The sequence below is a fragment of the Plectropomus leopardus genome, chromosome 2, assembly GCF_026936395.1.
Source record: "Plectropomus leopardus strain MGB_pleo_1.0 chromosome 2, ASM2693639v1, whole genome shotgun sequence".
In the NCBI taxonomy this organism is placed as follows: Eukaryota; Metazoa; Chordata; class Actinopteri; order Perciformes; family Serranidae; genus Plectropomus; species Plectropomus leopardus.
The window spans coordinates 42,733,706-42,755,899 of record NC_142177.1 but is presented as its reverse complement, the minus strand read 5'-3'; the positions used below and the strand labels follow the sequence as shown (position 1 = coordinate 42,755,899).

Genomic DNA, 22,194 nt, shown 5'->3' with positions numbered 1-22,194 from the left:
CCAGCCCTAACTATAAGCTTCATCACAGAGGACATCTGAGCCAGCCCTAACTATAAGCTTCATCACAGAGGAGAGTCTTAAGTCTCCCCTTAAAAGTGGACAGTATCTGCCTCCCTGACTGAAACTAGAAGATGGTTCCATAAAAGAGGAGCAAGGAGGAGATGGAGAGTGAGGAGAGAGGAGAGGAGGAGGGAGAGAGGAGGAGGTGGAGAGAGAGGAGAGAGGAGAGAGGAGAGGAGGAGGAGGAGGAGAGGAGGAGGAGGAAAGGAGGAGGGAGAGAGGAGGAGGTGGAGAGAGAGGAGAGGAGGAGGGAGAAAGCAGGAGGTGGAGAGGGAGCTCCTCCGAGCTCCTCGCCCTCTCTCCGAGGCTGAGTCCAGCCAGGGTGGCGGAGGAGGCTCATTTCGCCGCTTGTATCCGTGATCACTCCTTCGGTCAGGACCCAGAGCTCATGACCAAAGGTGACGGTTGGAACATAGACGGACTCGTAAATCGAGAGCTTCATCTTCCGGCTCAACTCCTTCTTCACCACAACAGTCCGACGCAACTCCCGCATCACTGCGCCTGTAAAAAAGGAATAAGAAGTAAAAAAGTAACAAATGCGTGTGCTGCATTTTTGGCGTCAGTGTGAGACAGGATATGCCTAATTTTTGCAATATTATGCAAGTGAAAGAATGCAGTCCTTGAAGTTTTATCTTCGTCCCTCAGCTGTCTCTGTTTGTGTCTCTGTCTCACTGCTGTCTCTGTGTAAGATCACATGTGACCGTCAGTAAAATAACGACATAAGACAGAAAATCCAAAAATGGATTTCCATAAGAAGCTGGAGATCCACTTCAATGAAACGGGCCAATGTCTAATGAACTGAGTTTCCTGAGGGAGAAGAGTCTGAACCAGGTTTTCCTCATGAAGCAGCTGATCCATGCTGTTTGTCTGCCGATATTTCCCTCGCCCGAATCTTGAGCTGCTGCTGATTTTAGACTGTTACTGTCAAAACTAATTTCACACTTCAGGATTTGGACTCAGAGTAAGATCCATATGTGGAACCTGCTAGATGACATGTCTCTCAAATCCCATCTTCAATCCCAGCTTCTGCTAGTGAGTTCATCTGTTTGTAGATGATGTGGTTCTGTGACCTCTAGAGAGTCCCTCAGCAGTGGTTTTGAGTCTTTGTGGTCACTGTGAGCGTCTCTGTGGTGGTTTGAGTCTTTGTGGTCACTGTGAGCGTCTCTGTGGTGGTTTTGAGTCTTTGTGGTCACTGTGAGCGTCTCTGTGGTGGTTTGAGTCTTTGTGGTCACTGTGAGCGTCTCTGTGGTGGTTTTGAGTCTTTGTGGTCACTGTGAGCGTCTCTGTGGTGGTTTGAGTCTTTGTGGTCACTGTGAGCGTCTCTGTGGTGGTTTTGAGTCTTTGTGGTCACTGTGAGTGTCTTTGTCTTTGTTTTGTTTCCATTTTTCTCTTGTCTTTCTGCATCCACCAGTCTTGAAGCCTGGTGTGTCTTCTCTGCCCTTCATGGTTTTCTCCCGTCATTAATCATCTGATTCATGAAGTGAAATAATCTAATCCTGATTTTTGTTTACTGGAATATTTGTTCTTCTTTCAGGTTTAAAATCTTCTCCAACCAATCAGCTCTGGAATCTCTGGCTGTGAGTTCAGTTTCAACATTTCAACACTTTAACAACTGACCTGTCTGTCTCTGTGTCTCTGACCTGTCTGTCTCTGTGTCTCTGACCTGTCTGTCTCTGTGTCTCTGACCTGTCTGTCTCTGTGTCTCTGACCTGTCTGTCTCTGTGTCTCTGACCTGTCTGTCTCTGTGTCTCTGACCTGTCTGTCTCTGTGTCTCTGACCTGTTTGTCTCTGTGTCTCTGACCTGTCTGTCTCTGTGTCTCTGACCTGTTTGTCTCTGTGTCTCTGACCTGTCTGTCTCTGTGTCTCTGACCTGTCTGTCTCTGTGTCTCTGACCTGTTTGTCTCTGTGTCTCTGACCTGTCTGTCTCTGTGTCTCTGACCTGTCTGTCTCTGTGTCTCTGACCTGTCTGTCTCTGTGTCTCTGACCTGTCTGTCTCTCAGCTGATTCCTCTTCAGGCTCCTCTAAAGACGATGTTGCAGATGTCGGTGGTTCCTTTAATCAACAGTAAGAATCAGATTCATCAACTTGAAAACTGATTTACAGGAAAACACTGTGACACTGACTCTGTGTGTGTGTGTGTGTGTGTGTGTGTGTGTGTGTGTGTGTGTGTGTGTGTGTGTGTGTGTGTGTGTGTGTGTGTGTGTGTGTGCAGACTGGACTAAGAGAGGAGTTCAGATTCCTCTGGCTGATGGGATGGATTTCATTGAGGAGGTTGTTGAATATCACAACGTAAGTACATGATGCTGCATTCTGATTGGTCACTCTCCACTGTACCATGTGATGTGATGTACCATGTGAAGTAACACGTGATGTGATGTACCATGACCAATCGGTTGTGTTGATCTCCGCAGGGTTTCATCGTGATCGGGGCGAATCTTCACTTCAGCAAAGGACTGAGAGAAATGGTGTCAGGAAGCAATCAGACAGAGACAGACGCCATCGCCGTCTGAGAACATATATGTTTATAAATGTGTTTATATAAACGCACACAGTGTGCTTACATGATACTGTTCGTGAACATCACAACTTGAGACAACAGGGAGAGGGCCCCGACACAGTCTAAACATAAACGTATATATATGTATGTTTGTGTGTGTCTTTGTAATTTTGTGGGATCGTTGTGATTATATCGGTGTAGAAATCTTTTAATGTTTGTATTTCTTATTAAAACTCATCGTGTGAGTCCCAGACAAACACGAAAATGTACTTTTTCAACCCAGCAAACATTCGCAGCCGGTTAGAGAACGTGAGTTATCAGGACGGCCCCCCCACCTCGTCCGTCGACTGGGCGGCTGAGCTGGAGTCTGAGTCAACGCGCTGGGCGACACTCGTCAGCGGCTGTCTCGTAGTGAACACCGTGCTGTTTCTGTGTCCTGTTGGTTCATTTGAGGATTTGGGTTCTCAGATTTGAAGGTTCTTGTTTCTAAAGTTAAGTTCTGGCTTTAGGGGTTTGGATCTCTGAGACGCAGTCCCTCTCTAAGTGAAGACGCTGTTTTAGGTTGTTTCTGGTGGAGCAGTTTACTCTTTGTGACGACCTTTTATTAAATCAAGTATTTATCCATTTCTCGCTCTGTACCGTTCCTTTAAGTTTTCTCCGTTATGCCTGTCTGCTTTCTAAAATCTGTTCTTTAATTTAGTCCTAAATTGCATCCAAATGTTTTAAAGCCTGGACACATTATAGGCTATAGACAACAGACTTTAATCACCGCTTCACACTCACCCGTTTAACCCTTTAATCACTGCTTCACACTCACCTGTTTAAACAGGTGAATAATAATAATAATAATAATAATAATAATACTAATAATAATGATAATGATAATAATGATGATGATAATAGTTCATAAATGACCGGATGAGACAGAGAACATCGTGCAGTTCTACATCATATATATTCTGTCCATGTGTCCACGTTGTCCTGCATGTCTCCATCCACAGTGAGCGGACTGGTGTGAGAGCTGCTCCTGATTGGACACAAAACTTTGACTGGATTAATGTCAGACTGAAAAATATCCGTGCTGTATGCAGTCTGAAATAAGTTTGAAATCATCTTTTTTTTTGTAACTCTAATATGAAAGCGACATATCACTGTATGCAGGAAGTACAACACTGATAATATGATTTTATTATGATACTCAGTGTTTGTATTCATACAGAGATGTGAGCTGAATATAAATATAGAATATGATGAAAAATGGTAACATATGAACTGCAACCTTTTATAAAGCATTATTTACAATAATAGTAATAATAATAATTATTATTGTTGTTATTATCTTCCATTTTATTTTTAAGTGACAGGGTGACAGTATATAAAGATTTATTTATTTATTTATTTATTTATTTATTATAATTTATTTTTGGGTTAAGTGGTGACAGTATATAAAGCTTTATTTATTCATTTATTATTATTTATTTTTGGGAGACAGTATATAAAGCTTTATTTATTCATTTATTATTATTTATTTTTGGGAGACAGTATATAAAGCTTTATTTATTCATTTATTATTATTTATTTTTGGGAGACAGTATATAAAGCTTTATTTATTCATTTATTATTATTTATTTTTGAGCGACAGTATATAAAGCTTTATTTATTCATTTATTATTATTTATTTTTGGGAGACAGTATATAAAGCTTTATTTATTCATTTATTATTATTTATTTTTGAGTGACAGTATATAAAGCTTTAATTATTCATTTATTATTATTTATTTTTGAGTGACAGTATATAAAGCTTTATTTATTCATTTATTATTATTTATTTTTGAGTGACAGTATATAAAGCTTTATTTATTCATTTATTATTATTTATTTTTGAGTGACAGTATATAAAGCTTTATTTATTTATTTATTATTATTTATTTTTGAGTGACAGTATATAAAGCTTTATTTATTTATTATTATTTATTTTTGAGTGACAGTATATAAAGCTTTATTTATTTATTATTATTTATTTTTGAGTGACAGTATATAAAGCTTTATTTATTTATTATTATTTATTTTTGAGTGACAGTATATAAAGCTTTATTTATTTATTATTATTTATTTTTGGGAGGCGGTTGTTTATGAATGAAACGATCGAAAGTTCAAGAAGCTGCTGAGAAATAGAACTCCTATCTGCGGCCTCTGATTGGCTGAGGATATTTTGCTGCCCGCTGATTGGCCGGCGGCGGACTCGCCTGTGGAAGGTACCATTCTGCGGTCTGTGGGGGGTTCAGGGCAGCTAGGGAGGCTTTAGACAGTGAAAAAGAAGCATATTAAGTGTAGTTTTCAAAGTAAATAAATACATAAATGAATGATCGTTAAACTGAAGGACGCTGACGGTGAGCGGGAACACGGCAGTAAAAGATACCCGTTACCCCCCCCTCACCCTCCCCCCCTCGGTGCCAGCTGGTCGTGTCCGGTGTGAGGTCAACGGCTGTCTGTCTCCGCTCATACGGTCACACTGATATCTGATCAGTTATCGATCCCTGATCAGGTGTGTCACCGGCTGACTTCTTCTTCTTCTTCGTCTTCACCTGTCGTCACCTGAGCTCGAGCCATGCTGCGCGTGCGGGCAGCTGTGAGCCTGTCGTGGAGGGGGTAGGTACCGACAGCACGCGCAAACACACGAGACTCCTTCAGGAGCGCAAGGTGTCTGCGAGCTAATGCTAATGCTAACTGCTTATCCTCTCACGAGCTCTGGTTTACTGTGCTGCTTTGACGTCACTGTGGTCAGCGACTACGTAATCACCACGAATCTGTGAGCTGAAGTGACGTCATTAAACTCAGGCGAAGGGGACAGGTGAGGCGTGAGTCAGTTTATCTGATCCGCCGACAGGAGGACAGACACTGAGGACAAACTGTGTCCTGCTGTGGACGGAGACCCATCCAGCAATGTTTGGTTCTAAAAACGTTCTGAGAATGTTACAGTGAGACCACTGCAGTGTTTAAGTAACGTTTTCAGCATCAAGCTTTCTTCTAGTTCCCTGAATGGTACTCTTGTTTCTGCTAACATTCTCTTTAAACTTGTTTTAAACATATTAAAATGTTTAATGTTTGATTTATTTTATTTTTAGTTGTTAGATTCATCTTACATTTTCATAAAAATAAAATAATGTTCCTGTGAGGTTGGCGTTTGAACTGCAGCGCTCTGAGGATGTTTTAATGATGTTGAGAGGTGACAGATCAGAGAATGTTCTTCATAAAACGTTCCCACAATGTTACATGAGAACAAAGGAAGAATGTTTCCAAAGCAATATTCAGAAAATGTTATCGAGGGCTGAGATTACACAATATTTTATAATTAAAATTTAATGTGATATGTTAACAACAACAAAAAACCCCAATACAAAACATGTTTATAGAGAATGTTACTCAAACTTTAACTTTAAGTTCTGGGAACTAAAAGAAAACTTGCAGCTGAAAATGTTACTAAAACAATGCATTGTTGCATTGTAACATTCTCAGAACGTTTTCAGAAACAAATATTGCTGGCTGGTTTAGATCTGTGAACACAGGAGCTGAGTGAGAACATTTCCAAACTGGTATTGACTGAACCAGTTTACCGAATTTTATCAGATGTCCCACATGACTCAGCAGTCAGTCCTCAGTGGGACACGATGACAGCGTGTCCCGACAGAAAACGAGTGTCTAACTATCACATATTATTTTTTAACAGCCGAACTCTGTGTGTCCACACTGAATCCATTAAATATTAACCTCTGTTACTTCATGTAAACAAACCGTGTAGCTATCAGCTGTGCGCTCCATATCAGACCAGAGACCTAAACTCTTAAAACATGGTGAGTAGCTGACTCACTGTCTTCTTACGTTTGTTATGTCACTTTTAAAACATAAAAACATGTGTTTTAGATTGTGATATTTACTGCAATCAACAAACAATAGAACCAACAGCAGTAACATTATCCTATTTTGTTTTTAGTGACAGTTGTTTACCTCAGCTGAAACTCTCAGCTTCCCGATGATCTCCCTGCAGCCAGCTGACTCTGCGTTTACATTTTTGTAGAGAAAAAAGGAGGTTTTGTATAAATAATTCCTCATTTCAGCTTCAGGAAGCAGCCGCTCCTGGACCACTGCGGCGCTTTCAAAGCAAGCGTTAGATATAATGCAGCCGGTCAGGCAACTTTTTACTCGACATAAAATCCAAAATGTTGTCATACTGGTTCAGCGTTAGACTTTAGTAGAATAACTGTGACATCATGTTACCTCTCATCAACCCAAAGAGGAAACAAACAAGCCAAAATAAAAACATAAGTCCCTCCCCAGTGCTGAAAAAATTATTTGACATGCCTCCCCCTTTTTACACAATCCCCTCCCCTCTCATAAATTACAAACAGTCCCTAAGTTACATTTAGATATTCAGTTCTAATCCTGCTCTGAATTCTTTTCTTCTTCTTTAAATAATTATTACATGAATGCATAAGTCCTGGAAAAGTCCTGGTGTAAACATGTCTGAACCTGTACATGTGAGTGTTGGTTCTGTAATAATCTGGCGGTGAGTGTCAGAGGTAAAGCGGCGAAAACCTGCAGCTCGTTATCATCGTCTGAATGACCTCGATGGTCAGTCAGAGTGCCGCCTGAGTACAACGCTCAAAGTCATGGAGGCGTTATGGAGGGGCGGGGCTTTAAGGGGCCGTAGACTTCCCATCTTCCTGCACGATTCTGAGAGAAAACAAGAGTTAATTTTTCTCAGAAACATGAAGATTTTAGCAGCAGGACAGTTTTCACTGAAAAGGAATTTACTTTGTTTTTTAGTGCAACATCAAACTCACAAAAAAGAGGAATAAATAATAATAATAAAAATAATGTCAATGATAATATAAATGAGGCAAAGTACAGCAACATTACAACTTAAATGTAGAGAGCGAGATTTAAAAACACGACAGACATCAGTCGAAAGTGAGACGGATGTCTTTGACACAGCTGTTTCAGGATCAGCTGCAGCTCAGCTCAAATGTTTGGCCCTAAAGTTCACAGCAGAGCAAAGAGTGAAGTGTGCAACGATAATAATCTGACAGGAGCTTTCATGTAACGCATAGAGACTGTGTAAGAGTCCATGTGAGAGGGGCCCCGGGCCCTGCTGAGGGGCCCCTGCAGCTGGGAAGAAACATCTGTAAAGTCAGATCCTTCAGACCATTGTTATGTTTCTGTGTCGGGGGTCTGGACACGGCGGGGGGTTAGGGATCGTAGCGTGTATGAGAAGATGGCTCTCATGTCTCCAGCTGCCCCCCCCCGTGACCTTCAGTTTAGAAAGTTAATCATACATGACGCTCAGAGTCAGCAGAGACGAAACTGGATCAAACCAGAACGAGCTGCTGATCAGACTCAAAAACTCAAACTGCTGCAGCTCAGGTCCAGCAGGACGTCTGTCCAGCAGGACGTCTGTCCAACAGGACGACTGTCCCCTCTACACTGCATGTTGTCAGTTCAGAGACTGTAAAACCAGAGACTTTTAGACGCTTTTAGGTTTTGAATGTTGTGAGGTTTTTGGGATGGGAAAAGGAAGCGAATTTAATGATCTGAAGACACAGATCCAGGGGGGTCGGGTCAAAGCTAATCTGACAGAGACACTCCACCTGCTGTGTTTTGGGGGCCACTTTTGCAAAATGACAGGAGGCCAGAGGCCAGTCACAGCAGCTCGTATAGATTTTAAGGATTTTATGACATTTGTCAAATTTTCAGATGTTTCTTGGATTTTAGAACATTTCTGGATTTCAGGACATTTCTAGTATTTTAGGACATCAGTGTCTCAGCTGTGTCCTCTATTTTGATGCTGTTTTATGTCTCTGACACCTTATGGAGACTAAAAGTACAAAAACTATTCACAGTGTCAGTCACTTTATTTTTATTATGAATTAGAAAATGGTTGGGGGCCACCAGGGGCCCTATCAGGGGCCAGATTTGGGCCGCGGGCCGTCAGTTGAGTATCAGTGGAGCAGAGTGCTCGACATGGGGAGATTGAACTAAAATCTGCTGTCGATGTCATTTGACAGTGTTTGGGATCCGTCGGGTGGACGGTGGACGTTAGCTGAAGTCTAATGTTGGATTTTTGAACAGAAACAAACGATAAATAACACACAGTCCCTGATTGTGATGTTTTATGAATAAAATGTCCCTCGGTGTGAAGGGAGGAGAGACTGTCAGAGGAGTTCAGGTTTGGAAACCTCAGGAACATTAACTGTCGGACAGTCGGGGGTTAAACTGGGATCATTCAGGTTATTTGGGGGCAGACAGCGGAGGTGAACGCAGCTCAGAGAGCTGCTGTCTGTTTATTAAAGGAGTTCATGACTGACGCGTTCACGGCCACTTAGATTAGACATTAACCCCTCAGAGCCCACTTTAATATCACGCAGCTGTATCGCTCTGCGCACAAAATGAGCTTTTCAAAATGGGGATATAAAATATTATACATTAATATTTTTTCCTTGAGTTAATTTCTAACCAACATCATTCCTAATCATAAATATCAAATATTCATTCATTTTCAGAATTTTAACCCTCTAAATGCCAGATTTTTGTCATGATGCCACCATGTTTTTAGATGAAAAAAAAAAATTATGTTCAATATCCTCCATGTATCTGAATGTAGCTGCTGACAGTCTGGGATATGTCAGTGTGTGAGTGTAGCTGCTGACAGTCTGGGATATGTCAGTGTGTGAGTGTAGCTGCCGACAGTCTGGGATATGTCAGTGTGTGAGTGTAGCTGCTGACAGTCTGGGATATGTCAGTGTGTGAGTGTAGCTGCTGACAGTCTGGGATATGTCAGTGTGTGAGTGTAGCTGCCGACAGTCTGGGATATGTCAGGGTGTGAGTGTAGCTGCCGACAGTCTGGGATATGTCAGTGTGTGAGTGTAGCTGCAGACAGTCTGGGATATGTCAGTGTGTGAGTGTAGCTGCTGACAGTCTGGGATATGTCAGTGTGTGAGTGTAGCTGCTGACAGTCTGGGATATGTCAGTGTGTGAGTGTAGCTGCTGACAGTCTGGGATATGTCAGTGATCAGCAGCTACATTGACTGTGACAGGTCACCTAGTGGAAATAGCATGTATTTCCTCCACATGCCAAATATGGTCAAAATGACCTCATCAGGTGGAAAATAGTCAAAATGACAAATTCAGAGTCAAAAGCCCAGAATGACACCCAGAAATAATACAAGTCCTGTTTTTCTGCTCTGATGGCTGTGGGATCAAAAATGTCAGTTTGAATGGGTTTCAATGGAGCATTTTTTGACCTGAACAGTCTGAATGTAACTATTTAGTTTCCACAGTGTATTTTAGACTTATTGTAGGAGCTGAGCTGCAAATTCACTGATTACACTCAGATACACAATCTGGACTACATTTAGGACACATGCATCAACACACACACAATTATCACAACAGGAAGAAGAAAAGAGACTAAAATGAGACAAACAGTCACTAAAGGGTTAATGGAATGTGGTTTATTTACTACAGAATAACTGTGATTTTTAATGAGGGTGTGTGTGTGCGTGCGTGCAGGTTCCGGACGTTTCCCGGTGTGGCGGTGGGGGTGAAGAACGAGCCGATCCTGGGCTTCACGGAGGGCAGCGCAGAGAGGAAAGAGCTGCTGCAGGTTTGGACTCTGCCGCCTCACATCTGAGGAAACGGCGTGAACGCTCTGTGGACTCCAGCTGTAACTCAGCGTCTGTGTTTCAGGCTCTGAGCGCTCTGAAGGGGAGGACGGAGGACATCCCCTGTGTGGTCGGAGACGAGCACGTTTGGACCAAAGATGTCAGATTCCAGTTATCTGTGAGTGACGTCTTCATTCAGACCGTCAGAGGAGATCATAAAATCTGAGCTGATTATTTTTCCTTGTTTCTGCGTCACAGCGTCGTAACTGACTCTGTTTCTTCTCTCAGCCGTTCAATCACTCGCACAAAGTGGCAAAGTTCTGTTACGCTGACAAGGTAAGACCCAAAACAGACGTTCACACTGAACTCCTGCATTCATCACTCCGCTCATTTTCAGTAACCTGAAAACTGATTTTTCATTTTGAGTCCAGAACAAATTTCCTTGTTGGATGATTAAGTATACCTTACTTTACCTAATTTACCTTAACTTACCTTACCTTACCTGACCTTAACTTACCTTACCTTACCTGACCTTAACTTACCTTACCTTACCTGACCTTAACTTACCTTAGCCTCTTTAGGCCTCACAGGAAGTCTCCAGGCTGTAGTTTTTTTGACCGTCCACACAAACACAAATATTCAGCAGACAACAGTCCTGTTTGTTATTTTTCAGTCCTGCGTTGCGTCTGCTGACCTGTCTCTCGTTCTCTGACAGGAGCTGATCAACAGAGCCATCTTGGCATCTATAGCAGCGAGGAGGGAGTGGGACCTAAAACCCGTCCAGGACCGAGCCCAGATCCTCTTCAAGGCCGCCGACGTCATCAGCGGACCGAAGAGAGCCGAGATCCTCGCCAAGACCATGATCGGACAGGTAGGGGAGACGCACAGGGACATGCTGGAATACACTGGGATAAAAAGGCACAAAATAGGGAAACATGTGGACACACTGGGACACACTGGAACAACACAGGGACAATCTGGAGATACACAGGGACACACTGGAGATACACTGGGACACACAGGGACGCTGCAGATTTATAACAATTTCAAACACTTTAAATGCATCTCTGACAGCAGAAGAGGGACACATCGTCTGTATAAAAACGTGCTGTGATGTCACAGTGATGTCATGATGATGTCACGGCGGTGTGTTTCAGGGGAAGACGGTGATCCAGGCGGAGATCGACGCCGCTGCAGAACTGATCGACTTCTTCCGGTTTAACGCCAAACATGGCGTGGAGCTGGAGAGCCAGCAGCCGCTGGACGCCGAGGGGAGCACCAACACCATGCTGTACCGTGGCCTGGAGGTCAGAACACACAGGAGAGAGAACATCAAAACACACAGGAGAGAATATAGAACACACAGGAGAGAGAACATCAAAACACACAGGAGAGAATATAGAACACACAGGAGAGAGAACATCAAAACACACAGGAGAGAATATAGAACACACAGGAGAGAGAACATCAAAACACACAGGAAGGAGAGAGAACATCAAAACACACAGGAGAGAGAACATCAAAACACACAGGAGAGAATATAGAACACACAGGAGAGAGAACATCAAAACACACAGGAGAGAATATAGAACACACAGGAGAGAGAACATCAAAACACACAGGAGAGAATATAGAACACACAGGAGAGAGAACATCAAAACACACAGGAGAGAATATAGAACACACAGGAGAGAGAACATCAAAACACACAGGAGAGAATATAGAACACACAGGAGAGAGAACATCAAAACACACAGGAGAGAATATAGAACACACAGGAGAGAGAACATCAAAACACACAGGAAGGAGAGAGAACATCAAAACACACAGGAGAGAGAACATCAAAACACACAGGAGAGAATATAGAACACACAGGAGAGAGAACATCAAAACACACAGGAGAGAATATAGAACACACAGGAGAGAGAACATCAAAACACACAGGAGAGAATATAGAACACACAGGAGAGAGAACATCAAAACACACAGGAGAGAATATAGAACACACAGGAGAGAGAACATCAAAACACACAGGAAGGAGAGAGAACATCAAAACACACAGGAGAGAGAACATCAAAACACACAGGAGAGAATATAGAACACACAGGAGAGACAACATCAAAACACACAGGAGAGAACATAGAACACACAGGAAATAGAACATCAAAACACACAGGAGAGAGAACATAGAACACACAGGTGAGAGAACATCAAAACACACAGGAGAGAGAACATCAAAACACACAGGAAGGAGAGAGAACATCAAAACACACAGGAGAGAGAACATCAAAACACACAGGAAGGAGAGAGAACATCAAAACACACAGGAGAGAGAACATCAAAACACACAGGAGAGAGAACATCAAAACACATAGGAGAGAGAACATCAAAACACACAGGAGAGAATATAGAACACACAGGAGAGAGAACATCAAAACACACAGGAGAGAATATAGAACACACAGGAGAGAGAACATCAAAACACACAGGAAGGAGAGAGAACATCAAAACACACAGGAGAGAGAACATCAAAACACACAGGAGAGAATATAGAACACACAGGAGAGAGAACATCAAAACACACAGGAAGGAGAGAGAACATCAAAACACACAGGAGAGAGAACATCAAAACACACAGGAGAGAATATAGAACACACAGGAGAGAGAACATCAAAACACACAGGAGAGAATATAGAACACACAGGAGAGAGAACATCAAAACACACAGGAGAGAGAACATCAGAACACATAGGAGAGAGAACATCAAAACACACAGGAGAGAATATAGAACACACAGGAGAGAGAACATCAAAACACACAGGAGAGAGAACATCAAAACACACAGGAGAGAGAACATCAAAACACACAGGAGAGAATATAGAACACACAGGAGAAAGAACATCAAAACACACAGGAGAGAATATAGAACACACAGGAGAGAGAACATCAAAACACACAGGAGGGAAAACATCAAAACACACAGGAGAGAGAACATCAAAACACACAGGAGAGAATATAGAACACACAGGAGAGAGAACATCAAAACACACAGGAGAGAATATAGAACACACAGGAGAGAGAACATCAAAACACACAGGAGAGAGAACATCAAAACACACAGGAGAGAATATAGAACACACAGGAGAGAGAACATCAAAACACACAGGAGAGAGAACATCAAAACACACAGGAGAGAAAACATCAAAACACACAGGAGAGAATATAGAACACACAGGAGAGACAACATCAAAACACACAGGAGAGAACATAGAACACACAGGAAATAGAACATCAAAACACACAGGAGAGAGAACATAGAACACACAGGTGAGAGAACATCAAAACACACAGGAGAGAGAACATCAAAACACAAAGGAGAGAGAACATCAAAACACACAGGAGAGAGAACATAGAACACACAGGAGAGAGAACATCAAAACACACAGGAGAGAGAACATCAAAATACACAGGAGAGAGAACATAGAACACACAGGAGAGAGAACATCAAAACACACAGGAGAGAGCATCAAAACACACAGGAGAGAGAACAGCAAAACACACAGGAGAGAGAACATAGAACACACAGGAGAGAGAACATCAAAACACACAGGAGAGAAAATAGAACACACAGGAGAGACAACATCAAAACACACAGGAGAGAACATAGAACACACAGGAAATAGAACATCAAAACACACAGGAGAGAGAACATAGAACACACAGGTGAGAGAACATCAAAACACACAGGAGAGAGAACATCAAAACACAAAGGAGAGAGAACATCAAAACACACAGGAGAGAGAACATAGAACACACAGGAGAGAGAACATCAAAACACACAGGAGAGAGAACATCAAAATACACAGGAGAGAGAACATAGAACACACAGGAGAGAGAACATCAAAACACACAGGAGAGAGCATCAAAACACACAGGAGAGAGAACAGCAAAACACACAGGAGAGAGAACATAGAACACACAGGAGAGAGAACATCAAAACACACAGGAGAGAGAACATAGAACACACAGGCGAGAGAACATAGAACACACAGGCGAGAGAACATCAAAACACACAGGAGAGAGAACATCAAAACACACAGGAGAGAGAACAAAACACACAGGAAAGACAACATCAAAACACACAGGAGAGAGAACATAGAACACACAGGAGAGAACACAGTGAACATAGAGAACATACAATAATAATAATAACAGCAACAACGAGTCAGTCAGTCATTTTCTGTAACCGCTTGTCAACAACAATGATAATAGTAATAATAGCATTAACCATAATAATAGTAACACTACTACTACTCCTACTACTTATAATAGTTATGATGATAATAATAATTAGTAATAACAGTAATGACTGACAGTGATGACAATGAAGCAGTAAGTGTGTGTGTGTGTGTGTGTGTGTGTGTGTGTGTGTGTGTGTGTGTGTGTTTGTTTCAGGGCTTCGTAGCGGCTGTGGCTCCGTTTAACTTCACTGCGATTGGTGGAAACCTGGCAGGTACGCCGGCTCTCATGGTGAGTGAGAACATGTTTGTGTGTGTGCTGAGGGTAACAGGGCCGCGATCAGTCAGTGATGGGGTGTGTTCCATTCAGCTCTAAGAAACAGACCACTGCAGCTGCTGACGGGACTGCACACTCACAAACCTGTATGATAACACTGGATGTGTCCAAGAACCGTCGTAAATCTGAAAATTCAATTATAATTTCAGTTTTTATGTTTTCTGGCCGATACATGGAAGCATTTTGGTGATTTTTAAAGGACACATAACATTAGGCCAAAGATTAAAAAATAAATAATGATTCAACTTTTTTTCTTTAAAAATCTTCATTTTTTAAGACAAAAAGATAATTCCATTTTTTTGTATATCATCAAACATTTCAAAGGAAAAAAAGTCACAATCTATTTTTTTAAAAAAAAAGATCTTTCAAAATCATCAAATTGCTAGAAACTTTTAAATTAAAAAAATGACACATTTAAAAAAGAATTGGAAGAAAAAAATAGAAAATATATTTTTTAAAAAAGTTGTCAGAAACTTTTAAAGAAAGAAAAATTGCCCTTTTTTTCTTTAAAAATCATCAGTAAAATAAATGCAAAATCCAGGCATTTAAAGCTGTATGTCCCTCTCCTAAAGACAACATTAAAGACATCAGTTCCTCCCCAGTGCTTGGAAATTATTTGACATGCCTCCCCCTTTTTGCACAATTCCCTCCCCTCTCATAAATAACAAACAGTCCCTCAGTTATTAATTAAGTTATATTTAAATATTCAGCTCTCTGTTCTGAATTCATTTTTAAAAATAATATGTATTTTAAAAAAAGCTGTTGTATAGTTTTAAAAAAAGATCCACCAAGGAGTACTGACGGTGGTCTCAGAGAATGTTTAGTCTTTAAAAATCTGCCTTAAAGTCCTGGAAAAGTCCTGGAAATGCCTTGGTAAAAATGTGTTTGAATTCAGAGGAAAAGTGAAGTCGACACGTTGCTGCTGTTGTTTGTGATAATGTGTGTGTGTGTGTGTGTTGTGTGTGTGTGTGTGTGTGTAATGTGTGTGTGTGTGTTGTGGTGTGTAATGTGTGTGTGTGTGTGTGTGTGTGTGTGTGTGTGTGTGTGTGTGTGTGTGTGTGGTGTGTGTGTGTGTGTGTGTGTGTGTGTGTGTGTGTGTTGTGTGTGTGTGTGTGTGTGTGTGTGTGTGTGTTGTGTGTGTGTGTGTGTGTGGTGTGGGGGTGTGTGTGTGTGTGTGTGTGTGTGTGTGATGTGTGTGTGTGTGTGTGTGTGTGTGTGTGTGTGTGTGTTGTGTGTGTGTGTGTGTGTGTGTGTGTGTGTGTGTGTGTGTGTGTGTGTGTGGTGTGTGTGTGTGTGTGTGTTGTGGTGTGTAATGTGTGTGTTGTGGTGTGTGTGTAATGTGTGTGTGTGTGTTGTGGTGTGTAATGTGTGTGTGTGTGTTGTGTGTGTGTGTGTGTGTGTGTGTGTGTTGTGGTGTGTAATGTGTGTGTTGTGGTGTGTGTGTGTGTGTGATGTATGTGTGTGTGTGTGTAATGTGTGTGTGTGATGTATGTGATGTGTGTGTGTGTGTGTTGTGGTGTGTAATGTGTGTGTTGTGGTGTGTGTTGTGGTGTGTGTGTGTTGTGGTGTGTAATTTGTGTGTGTGTGTTGTGGTGTGTAATGTGTGTGTGTGTGTTGTGGTGTGTAATGTGTGTGTGTGTAATGTGTGTGTTGCGTTGTGTTCCAGGGTAACGTGGTCCTGTGGAAGCCCAGCGACACGGCCATGTCTGCGAGTTACGCCGTCTACAGAGTCCTGAGGGACTGTGGTCTGCCCCCCAACATCATCCAGTTCCTGCCGGCCGACGGCCCCGTGTTCGGAGACACCGTCACCGCCTCCGAGCACCTGGCCGGCATCAACTTCACCGGCAGCGTCCCGTAAGCTCCCGACTTCGCCCCGACGGCTGTTTGAGGTCCTCACCTGGTTCACCTGCTGCTGTGGAACTTTGCGTTTCCGCTGAAGACGTTTCAGCAGCTCCGAAACTTCACGTCACTCTAACGCGTGTTTCTCCCACCAGGACAGGCGAAACGAAACGTATCACAGTCAAAGTAACAGGGTTCCTACAGTCATTAATATCCTGGAAAAATGCATGGAATTTGCACATTTGGAAAGCTAAAAATATCCTGAAAGTTCTGGAAAAGTCCTGGAATTTTGTTTCACAAACCTATTTAAAAACACATGATGTGTTCAAGGACCATCAGAAATGTGCAAATCCAACAATTATTTCTGTTTTTAGAGTTTCTGATAAATGTCGTCATTTTGGTGGTTTTAAATGAAACATTTTTTCTTTTACATTTACATTTAAAAAAATCACCCCAAAAAATCACCAAACATTTTTAAAGGAAAGAAAATTCTAAAATGTTTAAAGAAAAAAAAAATCGTCCAAATCTTTTCTTGAATATCGCCAAAAAGAATCTGCTCAGAGAATGTTTGATCCTAAAAATGTGCCTTAAAGTCCTTGAAAAGTCCTGGAAAAGTGTTTTGAAAAGTGTGTGTGGCCTCTTGATGAATGAAAGTGTTTCGTGCGATTTGAGTTTCGAGTGAATCTGTTGTTTTGCAGGACGTTCAAGCGTCTGTGGAAGCAGGTGGCTCAGAACCTGGACACCTACAGGACGTTTCCCCGGCTGGCCGGAGGTCAGTTTCTCTGACGCTGATGTGTCGTCGTCGTCACGTGTCGTCGTCACGTGTCGTCGTCACGTGTTCTGAGTGTCTTTTTTGGCTTTCAGAGTGCGGCGGGAAAAACTTCCACTTTGTCCACAAGTCAGCGGACGTGGACAGCGTGGTGAAGGGCACGATCCGCTCGGCCTTCGAGTACGGAGGACAGAAGTGTTCGGCCTGCTCCAGGATGTACGTCCCCGACAGCTTGTGGCCGCAGATCAGAGGTCAGCTGCTCGACATCCACCGCCAGGTCACCGTGGGAGACGTGAGTACTACTGAAGTACTACTAAAGTACTGATAAAACACTGCTAAAGTACTACATCCACCAGCAGCCCACAATGGGAGACATAAATACTACTGAAGTACTGCCTCAGTACTGCGTGAGTCCTGGAGTTGTAGTAATATTGTGTATTAATATTTGAGTGACGGATTAAACTGTTGATGTTTTTCTGTTGAAGTTTTCTTGAATAATTTCAGCGTTTTGTTGAAGATTCGTGTGTGTTTGTGTTTTTCAGCCCGTCGAGGACTTTAACTCGTTCTTCTCGGCTGTCATCGATGACAAGGTGCAGCTTCCTGCAGCTGGCTTTTCAAAATAAAGTCCACTTTCTGTGTGTGTGTGTTTAACGTTGTGTGTTTCCGGCTGCAGTCGTTTGCTCGGATAAAGAAGTGGCTCGATCACGCCAAATCCTCGCCCGGCCTGAAGGTCATCGCCGGGGGAAACTGTGACGACACGAAGGGCTACTTCGTGGAGCCGACCATCATCGAGACCAGTGACCCTCGGGACGCCATCATGAACGAGGTGCACGCCACTTCCTGTCCCGCTCTGCTGCAGTCGGCCTGACTGGTTTCCAGTTCAGAGTCCAGTCTCTCTCACTCGCGCAGACGGAGGACTGATCTGGTCTCTGGTTTTTGTTTGTGTGCTCTGCAGGAGATCTTCGGGCCCGTCCTCTCCGTCTACGTTTACCCGGAGAACCAGTGGAAGCAGGTGCTGCAGCTGATCGACAGCACGTCTCCGTACGCTCTGACCGGAGCCGTCTTCGCTCAGGACAAGTGAGATACGCTCCTCTGCACACTGACACGTGTGCAGGATGACTCGGACCTGGACCTGCTGAGTCCATCAGCGGTCTGAGGCTCCGTCTGCACATGTTTTTAACCCGTTAAAAATTAAACAATCTGTGTTCACACGCAAAAACAACTCAAAATGCTTGCCGACGTTAGCCATCTTCATCCGTCTTCAGCCGTCTTCATCAGTCTTCAGCCATCTTCATCTGTCTTCAGCCGTCTTCAGCCGTCTTCATCAGTCTTCAGCCGTCTTCAGCTGTCTTCAGCTGTCTTCAGCCGTCTTCAGCTGTCTTCAGCTGTCTTCAGCTGTCTTCAGCCGTCTCCCCTCGTCTCAGATGCAGTCACGTGACATCACGTCACTCTGAACAGTCTCACTCTGCATCAGTGTGGAGGCGACAGAATCACGAGTCGTCCGTGTGTCCAGGCAGGAGCTGCTCTCAGGTCAGTCAGCTCTCTGTGGATGGACACGGGGACAAGGGACAGAGGACACAGGACACGCTCAGGACTGCAGACAGAAACCGACGGCTGCCCTGACAGCAGCTTTTCCTGGGTTTGGGAGGAAAACGTTTATTATAGACTCTGTGACGATTTCGATAAATTGAATATTCTCGTCTCGTCTCAGTGTGGCTTCAGGAAAAAGAACGACTTGTTCGGCAATTCTCGACCTTTTCGAAAAAGTCAATGACAACAAGCCCAACGTGCTTCACAAGAAAGACTTAACATGCACCAAGTGCTTCACATCAAAACACACAGAAGACAAAAAGACAAAATAAAACCTGCACGTAAAAATAAAATAAGACCAGAATAGAAAATGCAGAATGCATCTTCACATAGATACAACCCACATGGAAATACTAGGAACAGTAAGATAAAAATAAGGACGGAAAATGGAACATAAAATAAAACCCACAGACGTTATTGATAAAAATAAGGCTAAAAATAGAGTGTGTAAGACGCAGCAATGAAGGAAAATGTAGACACAGATGAGCGTGGCATCGGGATGTTTCTTGGTTTACGGAAAGCCTTTGAAACCGTCCTGAGCAAACGGCATCGTTCAGTGTCCGAGGCGCCAGGATGGTTCAGAGCTCGATGTAAAACCATCAAATACGGGGTTCCTCAGGGATCCATATTAGGACCGCTGCTCATTTTATATAGAAACGATTTTGTAAACTGCTCCAGTATCCTACACAGAGTGACCTGTGAGGACAGTACGATGTTAACAAAGTGTGTGTGTGTGCGTGTGTGTGTGTGTGTGTGTGTGTGTGTGTGTGTGTGTGTGTGTGTGTGTGTGTGTGTTTTGCAGGACTGTGATCGACGAGGCGGCGAAGGCTCTGAGAAACGCTGCAGGAAACTACTACGTCAACGATAAATCCACCGGCTCCATTGTGGCTCAGCAGCCGTTTGGTGGCGCCAGAGCTTCAGGTAGGAGCCGCCGACGCTCACACGGACTCGATAAGCTCAGAAACCCGAGACAGACCTGAGACTCTGATCCTGGTTTTCACAGGCTGAAGCAAAACATCAGGGCTTCTTTTTTCTGAAAGTTTTTATCTTTAAAAAAAAACCAAAAACACGTTTGAAGCTGTTTGGTTTTCTTTGTTTTTCCTCCTGTGAGTTCAGTCATCAATCACTGATCAGTCAGCGATTGATCCCTGATCAGTCAGCGATTGATCCCTGATCAGTCAGCGATTGATTCCTGATCAGTCAGCGATTGATCCCTGATCAGTAAGTAATTGATCCCTGATCAGTCAGCGATTGATTCCTGATCAGTCAGCGATTGATCCCTGATCAGTCAGCGATTGATCCCTGATCAGTAAGTGATTGATCCCTGATCAGTCAGCGATTGATTCCTGATCAGTCAGTGATTGATCCCTGATCAGTCAGTGATTGATCACTGCTGGGCCTCCCTGGCAGCAGCAGATTGTGTCCAGCAGATGGAGCTGCTGCCTGAAGAAGAACCATCATCTTCATCAGCCCTTTCAGGACGTTTTAACCCTCTGAGACCCAGAGCCACCTCACTGTCCTTTCACAGATTTTTAACCCTCTGAGACCCAGAGCCACCTCACTGTCCTTTCACAGATTTTTAACCCTTTGAGAATGAAGCTCATTGGTGCGATTTGTTTCAAAAACATGAAAAAAATACAATGAGTCACTTGGAGAGAAATGTTCCTCACACTGAGAAACTGGCAGGTTTAGAAAATGATTTTTGAAGAGGTGAGGGGAAAATGTTTCGAGAGCAAAAGACATATTTAAAATGATGTTTCAGAATTTGAAAAATATATATTTTAAAGACTTTTTCCAGGACATTTCTTTTCTTCGTTTTGTATTTTGGTATTTCTTGCTGATGGTTGAGAAACAGAATAATTCTCATTATTTTGAAATAAGTGTGTTTGTGTTGTTTAAACGTTGGTTCGGCGTTCAGATCCACGCAGGTGAGCTGACGTGAGCTTCTTGTTTTCTTCAGGAACCAATGACAAACCCGGAGGTCCTCACTACGTCCTCAGGTGGACGTCTCCACAGGTGGTGAAGCAGACTCACGTCCCCCTCACAGACTGGAGGTACGCCTACATGGGCTGAGTCCAACCGGCCAATCAGAGCCGTCCTGCATCAGCTGATCGTCCTGCCGCCGTCAAACGTTTGCACTGAAGCCGGACACGAATGTCTCTGAGCGGCAGAACGTCTTCCGCTCGTCCTCCGTCTCTTCACCTGTCCATCTGTCTGCTGCTGTCAAACACAAACCGTCTGCTGAGGATCGACACTGTGATCTGTTTCTGTCTCAGTTTGCTCAAAATAATCTGCAAAAAAGTTGTTATTGATTCATAATTTTAGTCTTTTTTTTAAGGTCAAATGGAGAAAACTTTGCTGCTTTTCTTCTGTGAAAAAATATCTTTATGTTCTGGACATTTGAAGATTTTTAGCTTCGATTAATCGAGAGAAAATCCGATATTGTTTTAGGTCAACGTCAGGACATAAAAAGTGTTATGTCTCCAAACATTAATATTAATGTCTCATATTTGTTAAACGATGAAACAAATTTATAATAATCTGATTTTCGGATGTGTGTGAGGCCGAATGTTTCTGTCTCAACAGATCAGAAACTGATATTTTCAGTCGGCTGTTGAACTGAACTGAATTTTTTAATAACGCTGACTTCAGTTTCTGTTGCTCTGTCTTTTATCAAACCGTCTGAACTTGAAGAGTATTTTGTATTTTAATCTTGTCCTCATATACAAATGATTTATTATATTTCCAGAATGTGCCTGCCTTAGAAACTGTAAATTCAGATAGATAATTTTTGACAATAAAATAGTAAATTATTACCATTTACAGCTGCGTGTGTGTTTGTTTGTTTCTTGGCTTCACTGTAAAAAAGTGTTTTACAGTGAAGTCTCCGGCAGGTTCAGGGACGGTTGTCCGTCCAGGACGTCTCCGGCTCTGGAGCGTTTGGTGTTTTCCACAGAATAAAAATCTATTTGTGATGGTTCAGTCATGGAAAACCTGGAAAAGTCATGGAGTTTGTACAAATCATTGAAAGTTTTATCAGACTCACATTATTACAGAAATCATGACATAATGTGACGTAACAGCAGATTGAATCTTAGTTTGTTAAAAAATTATGTTTCTACATTTTCTCCCAGCATTCCCTCTGTTGCTTCATGTGTGCCAGCCAGACAATCTCATTTATTTACTTTTATTTTCAAAGTTAATTT

The 22,194-nt window shown here is 42.6% G+C and overlaps 2 protein-coding genes across 4 annotated transcripts in view; both read left to right on the top strand.

Moving 5' to 3' along the window:
- The window catches only part of pltp (phospholipid transfer protein), a 21,777-nt gene extending 18,596 nt beyond the window's left edge, over nt 1–3,181 (top strand). For 2 of the 3 annotated variants that reach the window (XM_088071163.1, XM_088071158.1), the window contains exons 12-15: nt 1,595–1,637; nt 2,061–2,124; nt 2,273–2,349; nt 2,472–3,181. In XM_088071163.1, coding sequence (XP_087927289.1) covers nt 1,595–1,637; nt 2,061–2,124; nt 2,273–2,349; nt 2,472–2,570 — 283 coding nt within the window. In that variant the 3' untranslated portion in view covers nt 2,571–3,181. The remainder of the gene's footprint in view (nt 1–1,594; nt 1,638–2,060; nt 2,125–2,272; nt 2,350–2,471) is intronic. The other variant, XM_088071167.1, reaches the window with a different exon arrangement.
- Nucleotides 3,182–5,023: 1,842 nt separating this feature from the next.
- Nucleotides 5,024–21,811, top strand: aldh4a1 (aldehyde dehydrogenase 4 family, member A1). Its single transcript, XM_088071149.1, has 15 exons — nt 5,024–5,206; nt 10,124–10,217; nt 10,301–10,393; nt 10,504–10,551; nt 10,931–11,086; nt 11,373–11,522; nt 14,671–14,745; nt 16,457–16,644; nt 17,328–17,401; nt 17,494–17,690; nt 17,941–17,988; nt 18,072–18,224; nt 18,354–18,475; nt 19,791–19,909; nt 20,949–21,811. Exons 1-15 carry the CDS (start codon nt 5,166–5,168, stop codon nt 21,059–21,061), a joined length of 1,671 nt encoding a protein of 556 aa, XP_087927275.1. The 5' UTR covers nt 5,024–5,165; the 3' UTR covers nt 21,062–21,811.
- Nucleotides 21,812–22,194: the final 383 nt, after the last annotated feature.

What these genes read in the sequence shown, in the direction of transcription:
- aldh4a1 (XM_088071149.1), top strand. Translation starts at nt 5,166, where the DNA reads ATGCTGCGCGTGCGGGCAGCTGTGAGCCTGTCGTGGAGGGG. An exon ending in AGTTCTGTTACGCTGACAAG is followed by an intron (nt 10,552 to 10,930) that starts GTAAGACCCAAA and finishes GTTCTCTGACAG; the next exon opens with GAGCTGATCAACAGAGCCAT. An exon ending in CGGCTGTCATCGATGACAAG is followed by an intron (nt 17,989 to 18,071) that starts GTGCAGCTTCCT and finishes TTCCGGCTGCAG; the next exon opens with TCGTTTGCTCGGATAAAGAA.